The following is a 19251-nucleotide window of genomic DNA, read 5'->3' as shown; positions in this document are numbered from 1 at the left end:
TTTTTTTTTTCATCTTGCCTCTTAATACATTTCCCTCCTATCGCATACATAGTATAGGTTTTTTTGGTGATTATAGGTATAAAAACCCGATTTTACTTCAATCTTTTTAAGAAGTAGAATTAAGGGTATATTTTTCTGTTTGATATTGTCTATTATCATGTGTTTAAAAATGTTTTAAACATGGTTTAAACCATGCCTTACTGGGAAGCTGCATCCTTTTAGCTTAATGTCAATCTGAGCAGTTGTGGATATAAATGTTTTATAACTGATGGTTGTTTTCAGGGACATAGTGGTAATTCCTTTATAAATATAATTGAATAGCGAGCTTTGACGTAACGTAGTTTTATGCAGACTTCTCCGAAATCCAGCTCTTGAATAACCAGGTTTGAAACGACCTGTGTCCTCAGCCCGCGTCTGGGAGACGGCGTGGAAGAAGCCCGTGTAAGGCGCAGGCTGGAAGCCCCCCGTCGCTTCTGCCGTGCAGCCGGGCGGTGCTCCCGGGCGGTGTTCCCGCGCAGCGCCGAGGAGCGCACCTCAAGCGAACACCTCTTTCTACGCGCGCCTTCCCCGTTCCCTACTGCGAGGCTTGCGCCTCAGCACGTTGCGGCGATGTCTGCCTTTACCGGCAGCGGAGTGCTGCGCTGCCCGCGGGGCTCCCGCGGCGGCGGCACCCCCGTCCCTCAGCAGGCCGGCGGCCCGGCGCTGCGGTGGGCGGGGAGGAGAGAGAGGGCGGGCCCTGAGCCGAGGCAGGCCGGGAGCGCGGTTTGTCCGCGGGCATGCTGGGACCGGGAGTTTTCCCCTTCTACTTCCCGTCTGCCGTGGCCTCTCCTCCCGCGGTGGGACCCGTCCTGTATGGACGTGTGCGAACGGTGAGTGCCAGAGCTCCGCGGCGGGTGGAGGGGAGCGTAGCCCCCCTCGCCCCTCACAGCCGCGGGAGGCCCCGCTGCTTGCGTCTCCCGCCGGCTCCGCCTTCCCCCCTGACCCGTGACCTTTGCGATGGCGGAGGGCTGCCGGGGGGCTGAGGGCTGCCGGGGGGCTGAGGGCTGCCGGGGGGCTGAGGGCCGCAGACTGAGGACCGCGCGGCTGTCGGAGGGTTAGCGGGGGGCGGCTGTCGTGGGAGGCAGAGGCGCGTTGGCGGTGGCCTCGGAGGCCCGGCCTGGAGCTGCCCCTGTTCCAGCGAGCGTTCAAGTGAACGTCTCTACCTGCATGTTTTTCCGTGCCTGAATTAATCTGCGTGGCGTTAATACCACCTGTATTGTTAGAAATCGCTTTTAAAACCTCTTGAAGTGATCACAGCAGTGATAACCGTTCCTTGTCTGGAAATGTATATATATATATATGTATGTTACATTCATAGAATCATGGAATATGCAGAGTTCGAAGGATCATCGAGGCCGACTCCTAATATTTGTAAAATAAGAGGATCACAGTTTCACTTTTGGGTACTGGTTTTGATCTGTGATGTGCATGGGGTCTTTCATCACATCATAAAGCTATGAAAACCTGGTTCGGAAAGCAGTTAATAGGTCATCACCTGCTCATAGCTCAGTGGAAGGTGTGCGTGGTTATTTCTGCAGGGATGTGAGGCGGCAGCGTCTTTCTGAAGGGGAGGTACCCTTTTTATTTAACATAGCAAAGTTACTTTGAAATTTCTGGCTTCCTAGGTCTGTGTAATGTCATTGCTTAGGTTTTTCTAGGCATTTTGAACCAAGGATTTTACTCAGGAAGAGCAGTACCACAGATCTGTTGTTATTTGAGTACATTGCTTCTTAACTAGGCATGAAATGGTTGGATTTTTCCAGTGAGATGTATGGCAGAATGAAGCTGTTGTCTGTAAAGCCGCATCTACGGTAGCATTTCCACAGCATAAATAAACTGAGGCGGTGAGGGAAGAGACCTTTTCCAACCCTCAGTCAGTGCAACAGTGCTAACAAGCTTCTGGTGTAAACCAGGATTAAAACAGGAGCTGTATTATCTGTGACAGTTGCATCTGTGTTGGTGTAATCAAAAATTGGACTTGGGCTTGATACAGTTCTTGTGTGTTTGTGTTTTAATAAAATGATCTTTATTTCCAAGGTAATTAACACTGGGTCATGGACTGTCTACTTGTAATTTCAGGTGGTGGAAAAACACCAAACAAAATGAAACCTTTCCAAAGCATCTGTCTTTTCAAGAGCCTGCTTGCCAGTTGCTACTGTCATGGTAAACTTCACAGCTGTCTTCTCTTCCCTGTTGCAAAGAAGATAAGTTATGTGGTGGGACAGCACAGCCATGGATTTTGGAGGCCAAAATCCTTGTTGGACACAGCTAGGTTCACTCTGTCTTTAAGTGATCGGCATAGGAAAAACCATCGGGATTCTCGAGCATTGTGGAAGCATCAGGCTGTGCAGAAGTACCTGGAGACTTTAAGCAAGGAATACAAGCAGGTTAGTCATCTTTTAAATGCTGGCTCTGTAAATGACTTTGAGGAAAGAACCCTGAGGAGAAGATGTGCCGATCTGTCCCCCATTGCAGCTGCATTTCAACAAATCAAAGAGGCTGAGAGAGAAGTTCACGAGTTAGAAGCTATGTGCAGAGGTAAGGAGAATACATCTCCTTGTTTCCAAACAGAGCTTTGCTTGCAATAAACTTTGTGGCCCAGCCTTTGAGAAAAGCCAGCCCTGGAATACCCCCTGGTCCTCCCTGCTCCTGGGAGCTTGTGTACTGCTAGGGCTTTTATGCATCCAGCCACATCCTTCAGTTTTTCATCTCACCTCATTTCAGCTTGAGGTCTTAATAAAGCAAACTTGGGAGAGTAGGGATTGCCTGGAATCTCGGGGCTCTCTGTCTAGCAGAAGTAGTTTGGAAATGTTTGTTTTAAGGTGTTTTTTGATAGAAACAACAGTGTGAACTGAAGGAGTGGAAAAAAGTGAGCCTAATACACGTGATACAGGCTTGACCTGTGTTATTTAAAATGGGATTCCACCTAGCCAGTTTGTTGATCCTTACTGAGTGAACTTTCATTAGGCCCTGAACTGCCAGCTTACAATTTAAATGGCAAAAGCCATTATTTCTTTAAAAATATTTGATGAGGCCTTCAAGGAATAAAAACTGATGGTTGTCTGAGTAGCTGCTGCTTTTGAATACTCTGCCACTGTAGATGTTGGGTTAAAAAAAGAGTTAAAAGTTATTACTGGTTTTGATACCATTCAGGAATAAGTATATGGAGAGTAAAAGAATTTACAAAATAAGTAAAGATGCAACATTTGGAGTGGAAAAATATCCACCACGGCGCTGTTAGAAGTATGAGGAGGTGCACACAATAGGAGAAGAAAAAATGTCATCCAGGCTGCTGCACTGATGGGTATTAAGCCAAGAGAGGGGAACATTGGCCTGGAGAGAATGGGGCTTATGTTAAAGAAGTAAAGCCAGGGAAAAGCAAATTTCAGGAGAAATGGATCACTGGTGGTGTAAATGGAGGAGGGGGGAGAGTTCATGGTGCTTTTCAGAGAGGAGACCAAGGGGTGTTGACAAAGCAGTAAAAGCCATATTGAAATGAGGCTGGTGAAAATGTAACTTGTTTAGAAAGGTAGAAAATGTTTGTAGTCTTTTGTTCTGGAAATAAATATACATGCTTGTGCTTCTGGAAGAAATGGTGGTTATTGAAAATGGTTTTATCCCCAGCCCTCTCTAAATTCTCTTCAGAATAAAGACTCCAGCTCCATTTTTTTGATGTCTTTCTGTTAGGTGGTTGTACACAACCATAAAACCCTTCCACCTGATATTCTCAAGGCTGAATAAACATGGTTTTCTCAGCATCTTGTGATACGTCCTTTGCGTCAGCCCTTGACCATCTTGGTGATTCTCAACTAGGCTCACTGAAGTATTTCCATGCCTTTCTTGTACTGAGCAGCTCAAAACTGGACAGGGTACTCCAGGTTGTGGTCTCAGTGTGTTGAAGAGAAGGGGAGGGAATCTCCTTAACAGAGTGTTGAAGTCTTCTTCATCCTCATGACTTGCCTCCGTAACTCCTGCATCACACTGATCTCTTGAATACCAGGAGGCAGAGGGTTAGAAACCTCATTGTTACCATCATGCCTGTATTTGTAAGGCTCACCTTAATGAGGTGGCTACGAGTTGTTGAATATGTGTTTCTGGGCAAGCCTAGAAACAAAAAATTTAGTTGCAAGAGAAATAGTGCTAAGGGAAACTGAGGCACTTACTGTCTCCAGGGATGTTTTTGACCTGTGTTATCAAATCTGTTTGTGGACTTACCCCTGCACTGTCAATGTGTGTGACACAACCATCACTGAGAGTCAGTAGCTGTCAGGTGTGACAAGCATCTGTTCAATGCAGACTTTGAGCCCTGAGCTGCAGATGGAGAGGTAAGATGCCTGCTACTCCTTCCAGCACCTCTGAGGAGTACAATCACTTAGTTAGCAATATGCACCCTGGCTTGGGCTGCTCTTACTTGATATTTCCTGCTGGCAAAATGCAACTGCAAGCTTCTGTGTGCTACAGTGCATGTCTTTGGACAGCTGCATTACTTGGTTTGCTCCAGGCTAGCTGAGATTGGCTAACACATCTATTCCTGTTGTTGGAATTTAGAGCTAGACAGGAGAGATGAGAAACAACTTCTAGAGCTGGCTTTGGAAGAGAAGGAAACCCTGGACAAAAAAATCAACGCACTGTGCAGAAAGGTGAGCCTGAGGTAAAATTGTACAGCTCTCTAAGTACAGGTGTCAGAAAAATGTCCCTCTGTGATTTTACCGATAGACTGACAGTTGTGTTTAATGAAACAGAAGTCCAGCTTCTCTATTGTCCCTGAATAGAAGTGGCAACATTAATTATTAATAAGCTTCTTACTGACAATTGTGTCTTAGAAGATTATTATTTGAGATGCTGAAGGGGATTGGAAAAATAGTGAGTGTGTGCTATTGAGATCTGACATGACATCCTAGTAACTGTGGCAGCAGAGCATGCATTCATGAAAGATTTCTGATTGGAACTTGCAGGCTTTCATTTTCTCTCAGCTGACAGCACCCCATGAGTGGGGAAATTAATTATCAGCAGAGAAGCTGAAACGATTCAGTGGAGAGCTCCACGCCTGGGCTCATTTCTGTGTTCAGATCGAATATGAGATGGGGCTTCCTGAAAAATAAGATTCATGTAAAGGTTGGCTGGGTTATAGCAAGTAACTTTGTATTCACAGGTAGTTGGGGCTGGGGTGGGTGACCTGGCACCTGACTTTGCAGGGTTGAATTTTGAGCTAGCTTTCCTGTGGATGCACCAGCCTGTCCCCTTTCCGCGCTGGCTGCACTGAGTTGCCATGGCCATTGGGAAGTTTTTGGTTCTGCTTACTAGTTTGCCAAAAGAAATCAGGGCTTGTATGTGCTCAGGCTGTGGCAATTGTGAAGAGTGGCTATACATTTGATTTAGAGGAGATACAGAGTCATGAAGGAGATAATGACGTGGGATTTTTTTGTTGTTGTGTTTGTTTTTTTTCTCCAGCTTTTCCAGCTTCTAGTACCAGAGGGAAAATATGATAGAAGTCATGTCATATTAGAAGTGACAGCTGGCAGAACAACTGGAGGTCAGCAGAGTCCACACAGGAAAGATTGCTTCCAACCTCCATCCAACTTTATTAAACCTCTCACGGGTTATTCTTAATGCCTTTCTCTACTTTAATGGTATAAGGTAGCACTTTCTGAGGAAGAGTATTAATCTGTCTAGTGGCTGTGCTTGGTTAGGGTTGCAGCTTAATCTAAAAACTGGTGGCTGCCTTGCTCTGAACTGCTATTTATGCTGTAGTGCCTTTTGTATTTTAGGAGACATCTGCCAACAGTTCACTAAGGAAATCTTTGAGATGTACCAGAACTATGCAGACTACAAACGTTGGACCTTTGACGTTGTGAATTACATGCCGGCTGAGATAGGTAGGGCAGCTCCTCCAGCATCCCACCAAGAGCAGTGAAACCTAAAGCAGCGTTTTGTGCTGTGTTTGTCAGGCACTGTGTGTCTCTCTAGGTGGGTTGCATCATGCCGCTGCTCACATTTCGGGAGAGGATGTCTACAGGCATCTGAAGTATGAAGGAGGGACTCACCGCGTCCAGCGGATCCCCGAGACGGGCATGTCATCGAGAATGCAGCGCATCCACACCGGGACCATGTCCGTCATTGTTCTCCCACAGCCAGAGGAGGTGAAGTCACTGTGCACCAGGGTGCTGAGGTGCTCTGTTCCTGCTGGCCCGTTTTGGCACTGGTGGAGATTTAAAAGCATCTTACTGTTTGGGGATTTTATTGATAGCCAAGTGCTTTGTGCCAGTCCCAGGAAGAGAACCACAAGTGTTCTGACTCTGGAAGGCGATAGTCCTTGGCTCTGTACCACACGTGTTTAAATGGGTCGTCGGTAGCAACTTCTAGGCTAGGGAGCCTGCTTTGGCAGGGTGTTGGACCCGGTGATCTCTTGAGGTCCCTTCCAACCCCTGTGATTCTTTGAATCTCAGAGATTTGCTGTTGCCTGAAATAACACGTCAATCAAAGATCGTTTCGATGAGTATTCCAGCCCCAACACTCCCAAAGCTGACTGCTATAAGGACACCAATTTTAAATTACGTCATCTATTAAGGCAGAGAATATATACAAATTCAGCATGTTGAATAGTGATGCCATTTTGCAGTTCTTTTTGATTTTTTTTTGTCCCCATTTAAAGTACTGTTGTCCTTTTCTGTTAAATCAGGGGTAGTCTGCCATGAATTTGGATGAACAGGGGTGTTGGCTAGTCTTTCTGACATCTCACTGGTACCAACAGTTCTTAAACCAGCACTTTGCACACAAAATAAACAATAACCAGACACCATAGGCATTCCCTGCAAGTTCTCCTGCTTCCTCGTAATGCTTTCCTTGCAACATCAATCAGATCTGAACGTTCCTTTCCCATCCACTGAGCTCAAACTATGGTCCAGGTCATCATGGACTTGTATTTCCAATCATTACTTGCATCTGTACACATCTGTTTTTTTCCTCAGATTTTTTCTGAATTGTTCAGAATTGACTCACGAACAAGGTCCTGGCACTGCTGTTTAGATGTAGTCTGATAATTTTCTTACTTCTTAGCACCCCTGCCAAAGCTAGTAGTTTTACAGAAAGTTGCTGATGGGGTTTTTGTTTCAGACAGACAGACACACACACGCCTTCTTTTGTGAAGGATCCTGAGTGGGAATTAGACCCCCACCAAACTGGAATATTTAAAGCATCAGTAACTTCACAGAGATATTTGACATGGTGTTTTTTTTAAGTATAGTAATTACAGCTGTTACTCAGGAGCAGTTGGAGGAATTTTTAGAGAGTTGATTCTGTTGGTATTAGAATGAGCAGAAAGCTGTATCTTGCTTTGATTTCAGGTGGATGTCAAGGTGGATCCCAAGGATTTGCGTATAGATACGTTCAGGGCCAAAGGAGCAGGAGGGCAGCACGTCAACAAAACCGACAGCGCTGTGAGAATCGTGCATCTTCCCACAGGTGAGCCTGGCTGCACTTTGGGCTTCTGATCATGCTAAGTCTGTGTCCTGAAAAGCTCCTGATCCTGCAAGCTGTTTCTTAGAGTGAGTTGGCAGGGTTGGGCTTTGTAACAACAACAAAAGGGAATATACCCCTTCTTGTCCTGCCCCTCTTCCAGCAGGGCAGCGTGTGAGAAAAGGGACATGGACCAGCAGCACAGCCATCAGCGTGTTGCTGTTACACCACTTTTGTCTTCAGAGGGAGTGTCTAATGAACACACTGTCCTTGAAGGATGAAAAAACAAATGGAGGGCGACAGGGGTGGGATAGAAGACGTAAACAGTTCGTGCCATGTGCTCTGTACCTTCAGGAGTAACGGCTGCTGGCAAAGGAGGATGCACTTTGCCAAGCTGGAACCTCTCTAGGTGTAAGACTGAGAAAAAAGGAGATTGGAAGGTTTTCATGCAGTACTAGGTGATTTTATTGTATGTGGAAGAGGAAGGAAAATGTGTATTCCAGTTGTGATCTGAAAACAGCTGTTTCCCATATGCCTTTTCATTCCAGAAATCAACCCAGAAGTAAAAATAAACAACAAATGTTTTTGAAAGACTGTTATTTTATTCATAATTAAGTTCAACCCTCTCCAGTATTGTTTAGACACCCTTCTCTGCTAGAGTAATCCATTTTCCGGTCTCCAAGAGCTTAACCTAGACCGTGACTTTAAAGATGTGTTACACTGTTTCCACATGCTTCTGTAGGATCTGCAAAGTGCATTTTTAACATGTGATAATTGGAGTGGAGCCACTGATTGGAGTGGAGCTGTTTTTGGGAGGCAGTGTCCTCCAGAAGCTCCTTTGTTTCACCAAATCTTAAAATATCCCTGACTCCTCTTTAGCACTGCACAAAGCCCCTGGTGCAGCTGTTTAAAAACATCCTAATGGTTCTAACCAGTGTCTTAAAGTGATGTTTTGCCCTTCAGCTGAAAGGCCCTACAAACCAGGCCCTAGAAGGTTCTGTCTGCCCAATGTGTTAGAATGAATTTAGCTTGTTTGTTCTTTGCTATAATGGGCTTTTGATGTGAGCTCTCTTCAATCCCTCTGTGCAGGACTGACAGTTGAGTGCCAGCAGGAGCGATCACAGCAGGTCAACAAGGAAATAGCTCTGCAGACACTGAGAGCTAAGCTGTACCAGCAGATTGTTGAAAAACAACTAAGTCAAGAGCAGAGCTCCAGAAAACTGCAGGTGAGAACGTGTGGTTGTGGAAATTTGGAGAGGCTGCTATGTTGTGAATTTTTTTTCCCGACTTTTTGAGCTGACAGTGGCTGAGAAAGCGAGTGTGTGTGTGTGTGTCCTGCCAGGTGTGCTTAGAAAGGAGAATCTTGTATTTTGAAATGGTCAGCCTGATCTTCACTTACCCCAGTTCTAGTAGGCTAGTGTAGCCTTCTCAGGCAATGCAAAGGAAGCATCAGCTGTAGCTGCAAAGAAAAGAGTCAGAAGATTCTTGCCTGAGATCCTGGGGTGTATTAAAAGGACCGTGGCCAGCAGGTCAAAGGAGGTGATCCTCCCCCTCTACTCTGCCCTGGTCAGGCCCCACCTGGAGTATTGTGTCCAGTTCTGGGCTCCCTGGTGTAAAAAAGGCAGGGATCTCCTTAAGAGAGTCCAGAGAAGGGCTACAAAGATGATTAAGGGCCTGGAGCATCTCCCCTATGAGGACAGGCTGAGTGAGCTGGGGCTGTTCAGCCTTGAGAAAAGAAAGTTAAGAGGGGATCTGATCAATGTTTATAAATATCTTCAGTATGGGATGCAGGGGGAATCAGCCAGCCCCTTTTCAGTGGTCTGTGGAGACAGGACAAGGGGCAATGGCTGCAAGTTGGAGCACAGGAAGTTCCGCACCAACATACGGAAGAACTTTTTCCCAGTGAGGGTGACAGAGCCCTGGGACAGGCTGCCCACGGAGGTGGTGGAGTCTCCTTCTCTGGAGATATTCAAGGCCCATCTGGATGCCTATCTGTGTGGTCTATCCTAAGGAACCTCCTTTGGCAGGGGGGTTGGACCCGATGATCTCTGGAGGTCCCTTCCAACCCCTGTGATTCTGTGACTGGCTGGAGTTACCCAAAAATCAGCGCTCAACATCACGTATTGAATCTGCATGTTAGGGCCAGAGTTACACAAATAAACCATCACTCAAAAGTTATTTTCAGTGAAAACCAGGATCAGAAGTTCTCAAAGGTGCATTACAACCTGTTCCTAAACCACAGCATGCGTAAGATCGTAACGAGCTTTTGGAAGAAATAAGTGTATAAACAATCCTCCTACTTTGCAGTTAGGTAGCAGTTTATTTGATGGTGATTCTTCCTTAAAAGGAAGAAACAACTTCCATAAAAGTGCTTTTCTCTTGAAATGTGCAATCATTCTTTTCCCATTCTTTGAGTATTTTCCCATTTGTGGTGAAAACTTGCACGGGGATCAACAGGAATAAAACCACTTCAAAATTACAGAACTATTCAGTTCGCCCAAGTTTCCAGCTTAGCTATTTGATCACTGATTTCAGGTTGCATTTAAGCCTGTTGTTCCTGCAGTGTATTAACCCAGTCATTGTCAGCAGCAAGCCATTTATCTTTTGGTATTAATTTTAGCTTGGGAGCCTTCAGATCAGCACAAAGGACTCAGATGTGCCTATCTGAGTGCTATTGGAAAACAGACAGAAGTAAATGACCCTTCCTAACGTTTCAGAATACAGCCAATAAATTCCTGGGTTTGAAATACTCTAGTGGGTGGAGATTGAGTTTTCAGCGAAGCCAGGGAAGCAGAACCCTGTTTCTGTAAGCTGTTTGGAGTGTCTAGCTCTCCATTCCAACACAGAGTGTAACCACCCAACAACACTGCGTTTGGAGTTCGGTTTTACAACTTGCACTACTGAGCTTTGCCACTAGAGGACCACCCTTCATGTCCTGGATTTCCTCCTCTTCCAGAGATAATTTTTGACAGCCAAACGTTAGTGCAGCTACTTTGCCACACGCCGACTGCACTGCTCTGTTATTAACGGTGCCTACTATCTTTTTGGGGGAGGAGATTGTAGGTCCCACCAAAAAAAATGTGAAAAACGCTCTGATTTTGAACTAAGGACACACAGAGGAATTTGGGCTCCCTGGTGTAGAAAAGACAGGGATCTCCTGCAGAGAGTCCAGAGAAGGGCTACGAAGATGATTAAAGGACTGAAGCATCTCCCATGTGAGGAAAGGCTGAGTGATCTGGGACTGTTCAGCCTTGAGAAAAGAAGGTTAAGAGGGGATCTGATCAATGTTTATAAATATCTCAAGTGTGGGACACAGGGGGAAATAGCCAGCCTCTTTTCAGTGGTCTGTGGGGACAGGACAAGGGGCAATGGCCTCAAGTTGGAGCACAGGAAGTTCTGCACCAACATGTGGAAGAACTTTATCACAGTGAGGGTGACAGAGCCCTGGGACAGGCTGCCCAGGGGGGTTTTGGAGTCTCCTTCTCTGGAGATATTCAAGACCCGTCTGGATGCCAACCTGTGCAGTATGTCCTAGGGAACCTCCTTTGGCAGGGGGGTTGGACCCGATGATCTCTGGAGGTCCCTTCCAACCCCTACGATTCTGTGATTCTGTGATATGACTTCTAAGAATTAACATAATTCTTCCAGCTACTGAGCTGGAACAGAAGTGTACTGGAGTATGTTAGAGCTTAGTCTGGCATGGAATCCCAGATAATACAGTTCAGTATTGCCACAGTGTTTAAAAAACCAAACCCAAACCCATCTGCCAAGCCAGCGGTGGCTAGGTCTGTACATGCAACGGGCTGAGCTGTTCAAGTTTGCTCTGGTTTAGAGCAATCTTTTTTGGTTTTGTTTTTGAAACATAATACAGGAGAACTTAAGTTTTGCTGCTTGACTTTGCAGTTGGGAACGAGAGCCCAGTCGGAGAGAATCCGTACTTACAACTTCACCCAGGACAGAGTCACTGACCACAGGATCTCGTACGATGCGCGCAGTATCAAGGTAATGGTGCTTGTGAGAGTGTTTAATCACCTGTGTGTTAACTAAACAAAACCACTTCAGTATATACAAGGATATTGGACAGCCAGCTGTGCTCTGACAGAACGTCATAGGTTTAGAAAGCTTACACTTTCTTTTCTGCCACGTAGGGGTAGTGTTAGAGGCGACCGGCGCAGGGTGCAACTCGCCGGCCCTCTTCTCTGTGTGTTGTTCTCCTCCTGTACAAGTGAAAAGTGGTCAGGAGTGTAGTCCTCAGTCGTGAGCTCTGAGAGTCCCTTGGCCAAACTGGACAAGTAAAATTTGAGATTCTCGAAGCTTAGGATACCCAAAAGAAAAACCTGACCAGAAGGACTTCTTTCCTAGTCAAGCCAAGTCTTTCCTTCTCCTCTTAATGCTGGAGAGAAGAAGTAGGACAACGTGTCTGTATGTTTGCCTGCAAGCCACAGTTAAAAGAGCCTGAAACGCAATGCTTGTGTTTTAAGGTTACCTGGTATTTTATTTCTAAGTGAATCTCTACCTGTGGCATGAATCTTATTTATTATGGGTTTTTTCACATGGAAACAGATCTGTATGTATTAAATTAATGGAAAATTATTTGAATAACAGGACAAAACTTAGGGTGACCCTTCACTATTTCGGTTAGTCACCCAGCTTACTGTAAGTGCTGTTGCATTTCGAACTGAACCCACAGATGTCCTGGGCAACCAGAGAATACAGGGTGTGCTAGTTATTGGAATGGTTTGTGTTTAATGGAGCAGGGAACAGGTACACAAATACCATGTGGAGGAGAATGGGAAAGGAGTTCCATCCCTGTATAAAAATGGCTTTTGTTACTCAGGCTTTGCAGTTACTCAGCGTTGGGAGTTTGTTACTTTTCTTGAGCTACATGGAAACCGTAAACTGCCTCACAGGAGTTGGTTAAGTTTCACTTGAAAACCAACTAGTTCTTGGCATGAGCAACAGTGTTTGAATTAGAGGCTTCAATCCTTTGTTGTCCTTGCAAGGGGAAATGGCCTGAAGTTGCCACAGGGGAGGTTTAGATTGGATATTAAGAAAGATTTCTTTACTGCAAGTGCTGTCAGATACTGGAACAGGCTGCCCAGGGTGGTGGTTGAGTCACTGTCCCTGGAGGTGTTTAAAAGAAGAGTAGATGTTCTACTTGGTGACATCGTCTAGTGTCGGACCTAATGGGGCTGGATAGATGGCTGGACTCGATGATCTTGAAGGTCTTTTCCAACCATAACCATGATTCTATGATGTACAGTCAGTAATGCTTTTCTCTCTTGTTTCTTTATAGGAAATTCTGAGTGGGAAGGAAGCACTGGATAAGCTGATCAACAGGCTGCTGGAGTTTGCAGAGATAGAGGCTGTCACTGAGTATCTGGAAAATTTGCAAGCTTTGGAAGGGGGCGGCTGCTGAAGACCTTGTGTGGAGCTGGAGCAGCAGAGTTGTGTTTCATAGCAAAATAAACCAAATGTCTCTGTTAGATGATCATTGATGATGATCATTCTCAGTGTGTGAGGCTGCTCTTTTTTGTATTTTGGTGCCAGTGGGTTGGATTTATTACTTACAGCAGCCGTGGCAGAGAAGAGCAAGCTCAGAAGTATTGTGTGCACATACCCTTCCGTCCTGTCGGCACGGCTTCAAGCCAACCCCCTCTTGACCATATTGCAGCTGGGAAGGTGCAGAATCGTGAGGATGGAGCAGAAGAAATACCACATAGTGCACATTTTGTTTTGGGGGTGGGACATGCTCCTCCCCAAGTGCAAGAACCCAAACTCCCCTAATAGACACTAGAATCTGTCGCACTGAACAGCACATATTCTTACCCATAGATTGGGTGAGCTTCCTACACACACAGTCCCTTAAAGATAACACCAGGTTATGATGCTTTGGTTTGTTACAGTGAACGTGCGAAAACAAAGGGAGTGATGTCAGGCAAGGGGCCAGGGGCTTAAAAGAGAGGAGCCTGTCAGCTTTCTTATGGCCATTCTTGGGCCAGCTTGAGGAGGGTCTGGGCCTGAGAGCGTAGAAGTACATGTTCCAGTTTCAGATTAAGTTGATCCGGACGGAGTTCAGCAGCAGTAACGGGCAGCTCCCTGCTTCTTGGCAGAGAAAACCCATTCACAGCCTAGATGTGTTTCAGCAAATGGAGTAAATCTGGGATTCGGTTCCTGCCTTGATGCCTTTGGGAACGTGTGCATGTGCCTGTCCCTGGGGGGGGTGCAGGTGTCCATGGGGCGCCTGTTGTGCGGTGTGCTGACAGGCACGTGTGCGTAGGCAGCCTGTGGTCCTACGCAGGAATTTGGGAATACCTCATGTGTTCAGCGCTGCACAGGTGTATGCCAGGGCTCTGCTGAACTGGGCTGACTTGCTAGATCACTGTGCCTTCGCCTGCTCTTCCCTGGTTACGCTGTACAGCTCTCCCCAGACTTTTGCACGTGGAAAATCAATTGATTGTTGCGGTTTATATTGGGCCTTGTGGTCGATCTGTATTTACACATTTATTTCCTGATCACAAGTGAGCCAGGACTGAGAAAACATCAGTTACTTTAAGAAAAAGAATTGTTTCGACACCGAGTTCTGAGCTGTGTTAATTTTTACTACTGCACGTAGAACACACCACTTCTCACTTTGTTCAGCTGTATTGAGGCAGACAGAGTTTGTGCCAGGAAGAAGGGAGGAAAACTCCTCAGTTTCTCAATTCTGGGGGGGATTTTTCAGTTCTTTTGTGTGTTTGCACATTCTTACCAGCAAGTCTGACAGGTCTTGACTTGCTTCCTGCGCTTTCACTACAAAAGCTTTTGGGTTTTGGTTGGTTTGAGGTTTGTTGTTTCTTCTTTTTGGGTTTTTTTTTTTTCACTTACAGCTCAGAGTCCTTCAGGAAGCACATTCCCGTCCTGTGCAACTTCTTAACAGTCATTCACACACTCCAACTTGGACTTCTTATGGTGAGCAGTGCAGGAAAAGAGACTTTCCAGGGGGATGCATGACTCAGCTGACAGTTCAGGCAGTGCTGACAGATGGGCAGCAACTAGTACTGGGACAGGACAGTGTCCAGGCACCGTGCTTACCCAGGTACCCTGCTCACTTGCATGATGCAATCAGTTTTATCAATTATGTGCCTTGAACAGCCTTAGAAACTTCTTACAAAGCAAGCACTTCAAATGATCAGGTTGCATTTGTGGGGCATACTAGTGCCTGTGACGGTCTGTACTGTGAGCAACTACTGAAGCACATCACAAAAATGGGCCTCACGGCACCAGCGGAACGATAGTCTCATTTTGACTGCAGGAACTTAGGGAAATTCCTAATGAAGTTAATTAGTCTTCTGTAGCCCTTGTTTGTTGTTCATGGTTTTGTGCAGGGTGGTGAGAGAGGGGAAGGCAGAAGGCAGTTCCCCTTCATTTCAGCTGTCCCCAGTGCAGGCATTGAAGTCAAGGAGCTAAATCCTTTCTCCCAGCCTGTTCTGGGGCATTCTGAAGGATCTTTGTCTGATGAAGCTTATCCTGCTGTTGCTCATGCCTGTCTGTGAGACAGGAAAATACTGCTGGGCCCACTTAGGTCAGAGAATTCCCTGCTGAGCAGACCCCCTTTTACAGGAGGTCATTGCCTGTAGCACTTTGTTTTACTACAGGCAGATACACTTCCTTCTCCTCACTGACAAAGCATTGTTGGAAGCAATGGCTTCTCCTTAACTTACAAAGTAGTATTTGATGCCTTATTTTATTCCAGGTTCTTCCACCCCAGTCTTTCTGTGTGATGGGGTTTGGCTGGCACTTGTCTGTGAGGAAGGGGTATGGGGTAGAGCGATGCCATCTCTGAGGCATTTCCAGGATGGAGAGTACTCTGAACTTGGGCTTTGCAGTTCCTATGAGCAACCCTGACTTTCAGCAGAGAAACCACCAGCAGGAAAAGTTATGGTAACAAGGAAATGGGCTCCCTGGAAGGCACTGACGGCCCTTGGGGAGAGCACAAGCAGTTGTGGGAGAGCAGAGCAAGAGCAGGTTCATCCTGGAGGAAACAGCTTCTCCTGCAGCTTCACGTTGCACACTCAAACTGTGTGGCAACGTACAGAACAAAACGCCACCCCTCCACCTGGCTTCCCCACTCACCATCGACTCCCCCTCTCTTCAGGAGCCCATCAATGTGAAATTGTGGTGGTTTGACCCTGGCTGGAGGCCAGATGCCCACCAAAGCCGCTCTGTCAGACCCCTTTTCAGATGGACAGGGAAGAAAATATCTATTGAGAAGCTTAGGAGTCAAGATAAGGACAGGGAGAGATCATTCTGCAATGAGTATCACGGGCAAACCAGACTTGACTCAGAATAAAGAAAAAAACCCTCTAATTTATTACACTGCACTGTACACCCAGTGAGACCAGAGTCAAGTAATGAGAAGTGCAACCAGATCTTGAAGAACCTCCCCCCACCACCCCAGTTCTTTCCCAGCAAAGAAGGAAGCCGGGCGAAAGCTGAGCCTGAGAACAGCCCTTTGTATGGCAAGAAAGATGGAAAGCAGCAGCCCCGGTACCTTACCTCAGTTACTTTCTCACCAACAGAATGCACAAGGGAATGTCTCTGGGATGCTGGAACCACACATGGATTTGTTCACTCGCAGTAGTGAGCTGCCTGTTCTCCTTTAGCTAACAATAGAACCCCACATTGCTAGCGGTGGAACCTGTTTCCTCGCCTGGCAGAACTGTTTGTCCAGATGGTACCTGACCCTTCCCAGCTGCTCTGCCAAAAGACCACGTTGACAAAAAGTAAGAGAAATCCTAGGAAATACTCTCTACCTTTTAAAAGCACGGATCTTTAGCTCTCAGGGCGCTGCTCATCGTTCTTCAGCCCAGCAAGTATGATGACTACTGGATCACAAGCTGTTACTGTCAGGAAGTGGATATACTCAGCTACATTCTGTAGGCCACTGAACAGTAGCTATATAAAATGAAGAATTTTATAATTAACAATTCTAACCCAGGTCATTTGTTGCTCCTAACTGATGCACAGAATAGAACAGTTTCCAGTAACTGCTCAGTGTGCTAACGAAGGCACCCGACATGGTGCCGGTGACCGCAAAATAAAAGTATTAAGAAGCATTTCCATATTTACACACCAGTTTGGGTTTGTATTTAACCTTGTCCCCCTTTTTAGCAGAGCATCCACCCACAAATCCCTCAGGTTGTCCTAAGGCCCTTGAATAGATGAACACTGGTAACAGCGATTGTTCAAACGAAAGCTTTATTTGGTATCTCCATACAAACTCCACTTCCAGAGCTTGTGATATTTTCTACTTGCAACCAAGAAGGTGTCAAGAGAAACCAGCTGTTGAACTCAGGAACAAAACCAAGCGCTTTTCAATCCCCCCTCCCCTTCCCCACCCCCCAACACACACTGTTCCTCCCTGTATCTTCAGCGAAGGGAGTCCCTGAAACCTGCTGTCTTCAGCCTGTGGTCTGCAGGAGGCCGGCGCTGGCTTTGAACACCGTCCGGTTCCGCTTTTACATGTGGACTCAAATTTGCATTTGCTCACGTTCTCTGGGAACCTCTTGGGCAAATTTAGCCTGTTCCAGCTTGTTACTTTTTGCTCTGTACAGAAGGTTTTACTCAAGCTCTATAGAACCACAGAACGCCTTGGGTTGGAAAGGACCCCAAAGATCATCCTATATATATATATATCTATATATATATCCTGAAATGTTTCATAAAGCTAGAGCTGTCACTCACACAGATGGCTAACACGATTCCTAAGTTAAATAGTTCAGCAGGTAGAGGGGAAGAGGACTTAAGAGGTAGATATAGGAGAGACTGAAGAGATATGGCTGATGAGACCGAGGCAAAGGGCTGCTGCAGCAGACAGCAGAAGGTGTGCAGACGGCTTCCGTCCCAACAAGCAAAAGGATTCAAGGGCTGTAAACCCCGCAGGAGGGATGGAGTGAAATCTCAGCCTCAGGAAAACAAATTACCAAGAGAGTGAAAAGAGCACATGTAGCCAGTCTTGGAATGGCCTGCATGTTGTATCGAAGTAGGCAAGGTTGTACTTCTTCAGGGCATGACACAAACAGGCAGCGGAAGTGCCAGGCGTAAGCCAGGGTCTGGAGACAGCGCGGGCTGGTTAAGCCAACGCGGAGCCTTCGGACGAGCTCGGTAGAGCCGGGATCAGGTGAAGGGAGGCTACAGCCGCGGCACGGCGGTGACACGAAAGCTGCATATACAGGAATGCTGGAGGAAGACGGTTTGAGGAAAACTCTTAACAAGAAGAAAAGCACTAAATAGGGGAGATGCAACTCAGAAAGCAAATCAAGGAAACCAAACAGCCTGAAAACAGCTTTTTACTCCCTTTCTAAGATACCAAAATATACACTGAAATGACACCTTTTTTGGGGTGGGGGGCAAGGAGAAATTTTTCTACACACACGGGTTAGTGACTCTAAGGCAGAGCCATGCCATGAGCAGGCCTCCCACCTTCTGCGTCTGAATATTGGGATTGGACGATGCCACAGCACACATTTTGTCTATGAGAGTCAAAAAACCCCCCAACTTCACCTTACTGGGAAAGTCTGGATTCCAGTCTACAAATTCCCACATGAAGGGTTAAAATTTGGCCCCGCTTAAACAGGAACAAGGATAATTCTACAACCTGCATCAAGCGGAGCAGGTGGTCTCTGCATGGCTCCCGGCACAACAAACGCCCAACAAAGCTCATCTTCAGTATATGCAATCTGTTTGCTCCTAAATGGATCACCAACTCCAAGCAGGCCCTGCTGTAAACACACACACACACACACACACACACACACACACACACACACACACACACACACACACACACACACACACACACTCTCCCAAAGATAAGCGTCCTGCGCTGCGAAGGTCTTTCTAAACAGACAAGATGGGTGAGTGATGAGGCAAGGAAACAAAAAAAGCCCATAAGCAGTGAAATGACTTGCACAAAACCATGCAGAAAGAACCATGAGGGATTGTGATGACCACCCCCTCCTCTCCAGCTCTCCTTCCCCTGTTGGCAGTAACACCGGTGACAGCCTAGGACACTGAGAGCGCGGCCCTCGCTCAGGAGCTCGCAGTAAAAGCAGACAGAGAAAAACACACTGTGTGACAGAAAACGGCTTAGAAACAAAATCCTCTTCTCCTGAAACCACTGTTCTTCTGAAACAGCAAAGGGAACATTCCTTTGCCAAACCCAGTGTGGCCCTGGGAAGGATTAGCAGATGAGGAGTGTAACTCTGGTAATACCTAGTGGATTCCTACGGCAGATCCCAAGGCAGAAGGTTCTGCAGGGAGGTAGCACAGAAGGGAGGGAGACCTGTGCAGAAGCAGCGTCTGCCCTTTACCTCTCACACAGGACAGAATTTTTGCACAGAAGGGAAAACACTTGGTTTAGATGCACCATAGGGAAGCTGAATGACAGCGGCTTTGGATACGTCAGGTGTGATGCAATTGGCCCTTGCTATAGTTTACACTTGAGGACAAAGAATATAAACTGGCCTCTCCCCAAACTGACTCCCCAAGGTAGCTGCATGTCTTTGTGAGATACAGGCTCTGCCAGTCCCACCAGCCAGAGCGAGCCTACGGTATTTAAAGCGGCCTCACTTGCAGTGAAAAAAGACGACGTGCCTCTTCTTTCCCTACTGCAGCCCCTGCCACAGACAGGGCCTGACAAGGATCTTTGGTTCGTGTAACAACTAACAGCAGCTCCTTGAGGAACCACCTATTGGATGCTTTTATCTTCAGATG

The 19251-nt window shown here is 46.5% G+C and overlaps 1 protein-coding gene across 2 annotated transcripts; it reads left to right on the top strand.

Annotated features, from left to right (window-relative positions):
- Positions 1-842: 842 nt before the first annotated feature.
- MTRF1 (mitochondrial translation release factor 1) lies at positions 843-12996 on the top strand (the record flags this gene model as incomplete). 2 transcript variants are annotated; one of them, XM_084263371.1, is made up of 10 exons in its annotated part: positions 843-869; positions 2119-2577; positions 4588-4679; positions 5491-5572; positions 5808-5915; positions 6007-6179; positions 7383-7500; positions 8584-8720; positions 11398-11496; positions 12791-12996. In XM_084263371.1, the coding sequence occupies 9 exons, from the start codon at positions 2142-2144 to the stop codon at positions 12911-12913; spliced, it is 1368 nt and encodes a 455-aa protein (XP_084119497.1). In that variant the 3' UTR covers positions 12914-12996. The 2 variants fall into 2 exon arrangements, with proteins under 2 accessions (XP_084119497.1, XP_084119496.1); XM_084263370.1 differs by lacking the exon at positions 843-869 and having other exon boundaries at positions 2094-2577.
- Between the last annotated feature and the right edge of the window lie 6255 nt (positions 12997-19251).

Source organism: Gallinula chloropus, assembly GCF_964237585.1.
Source record: "Gallinula chloropus genome assembly, chromosome: 1".
In the NCBI taxonomy this organism is placed as follows: Eukaryota; Metazoa; Chordata; class Aves; order Gruiformes; family Rallidae; genus Gallinula; species Gallinula chloropus.
This window is presented reverse-complemented; position numbering and strand designations above follow the sequence as displayed.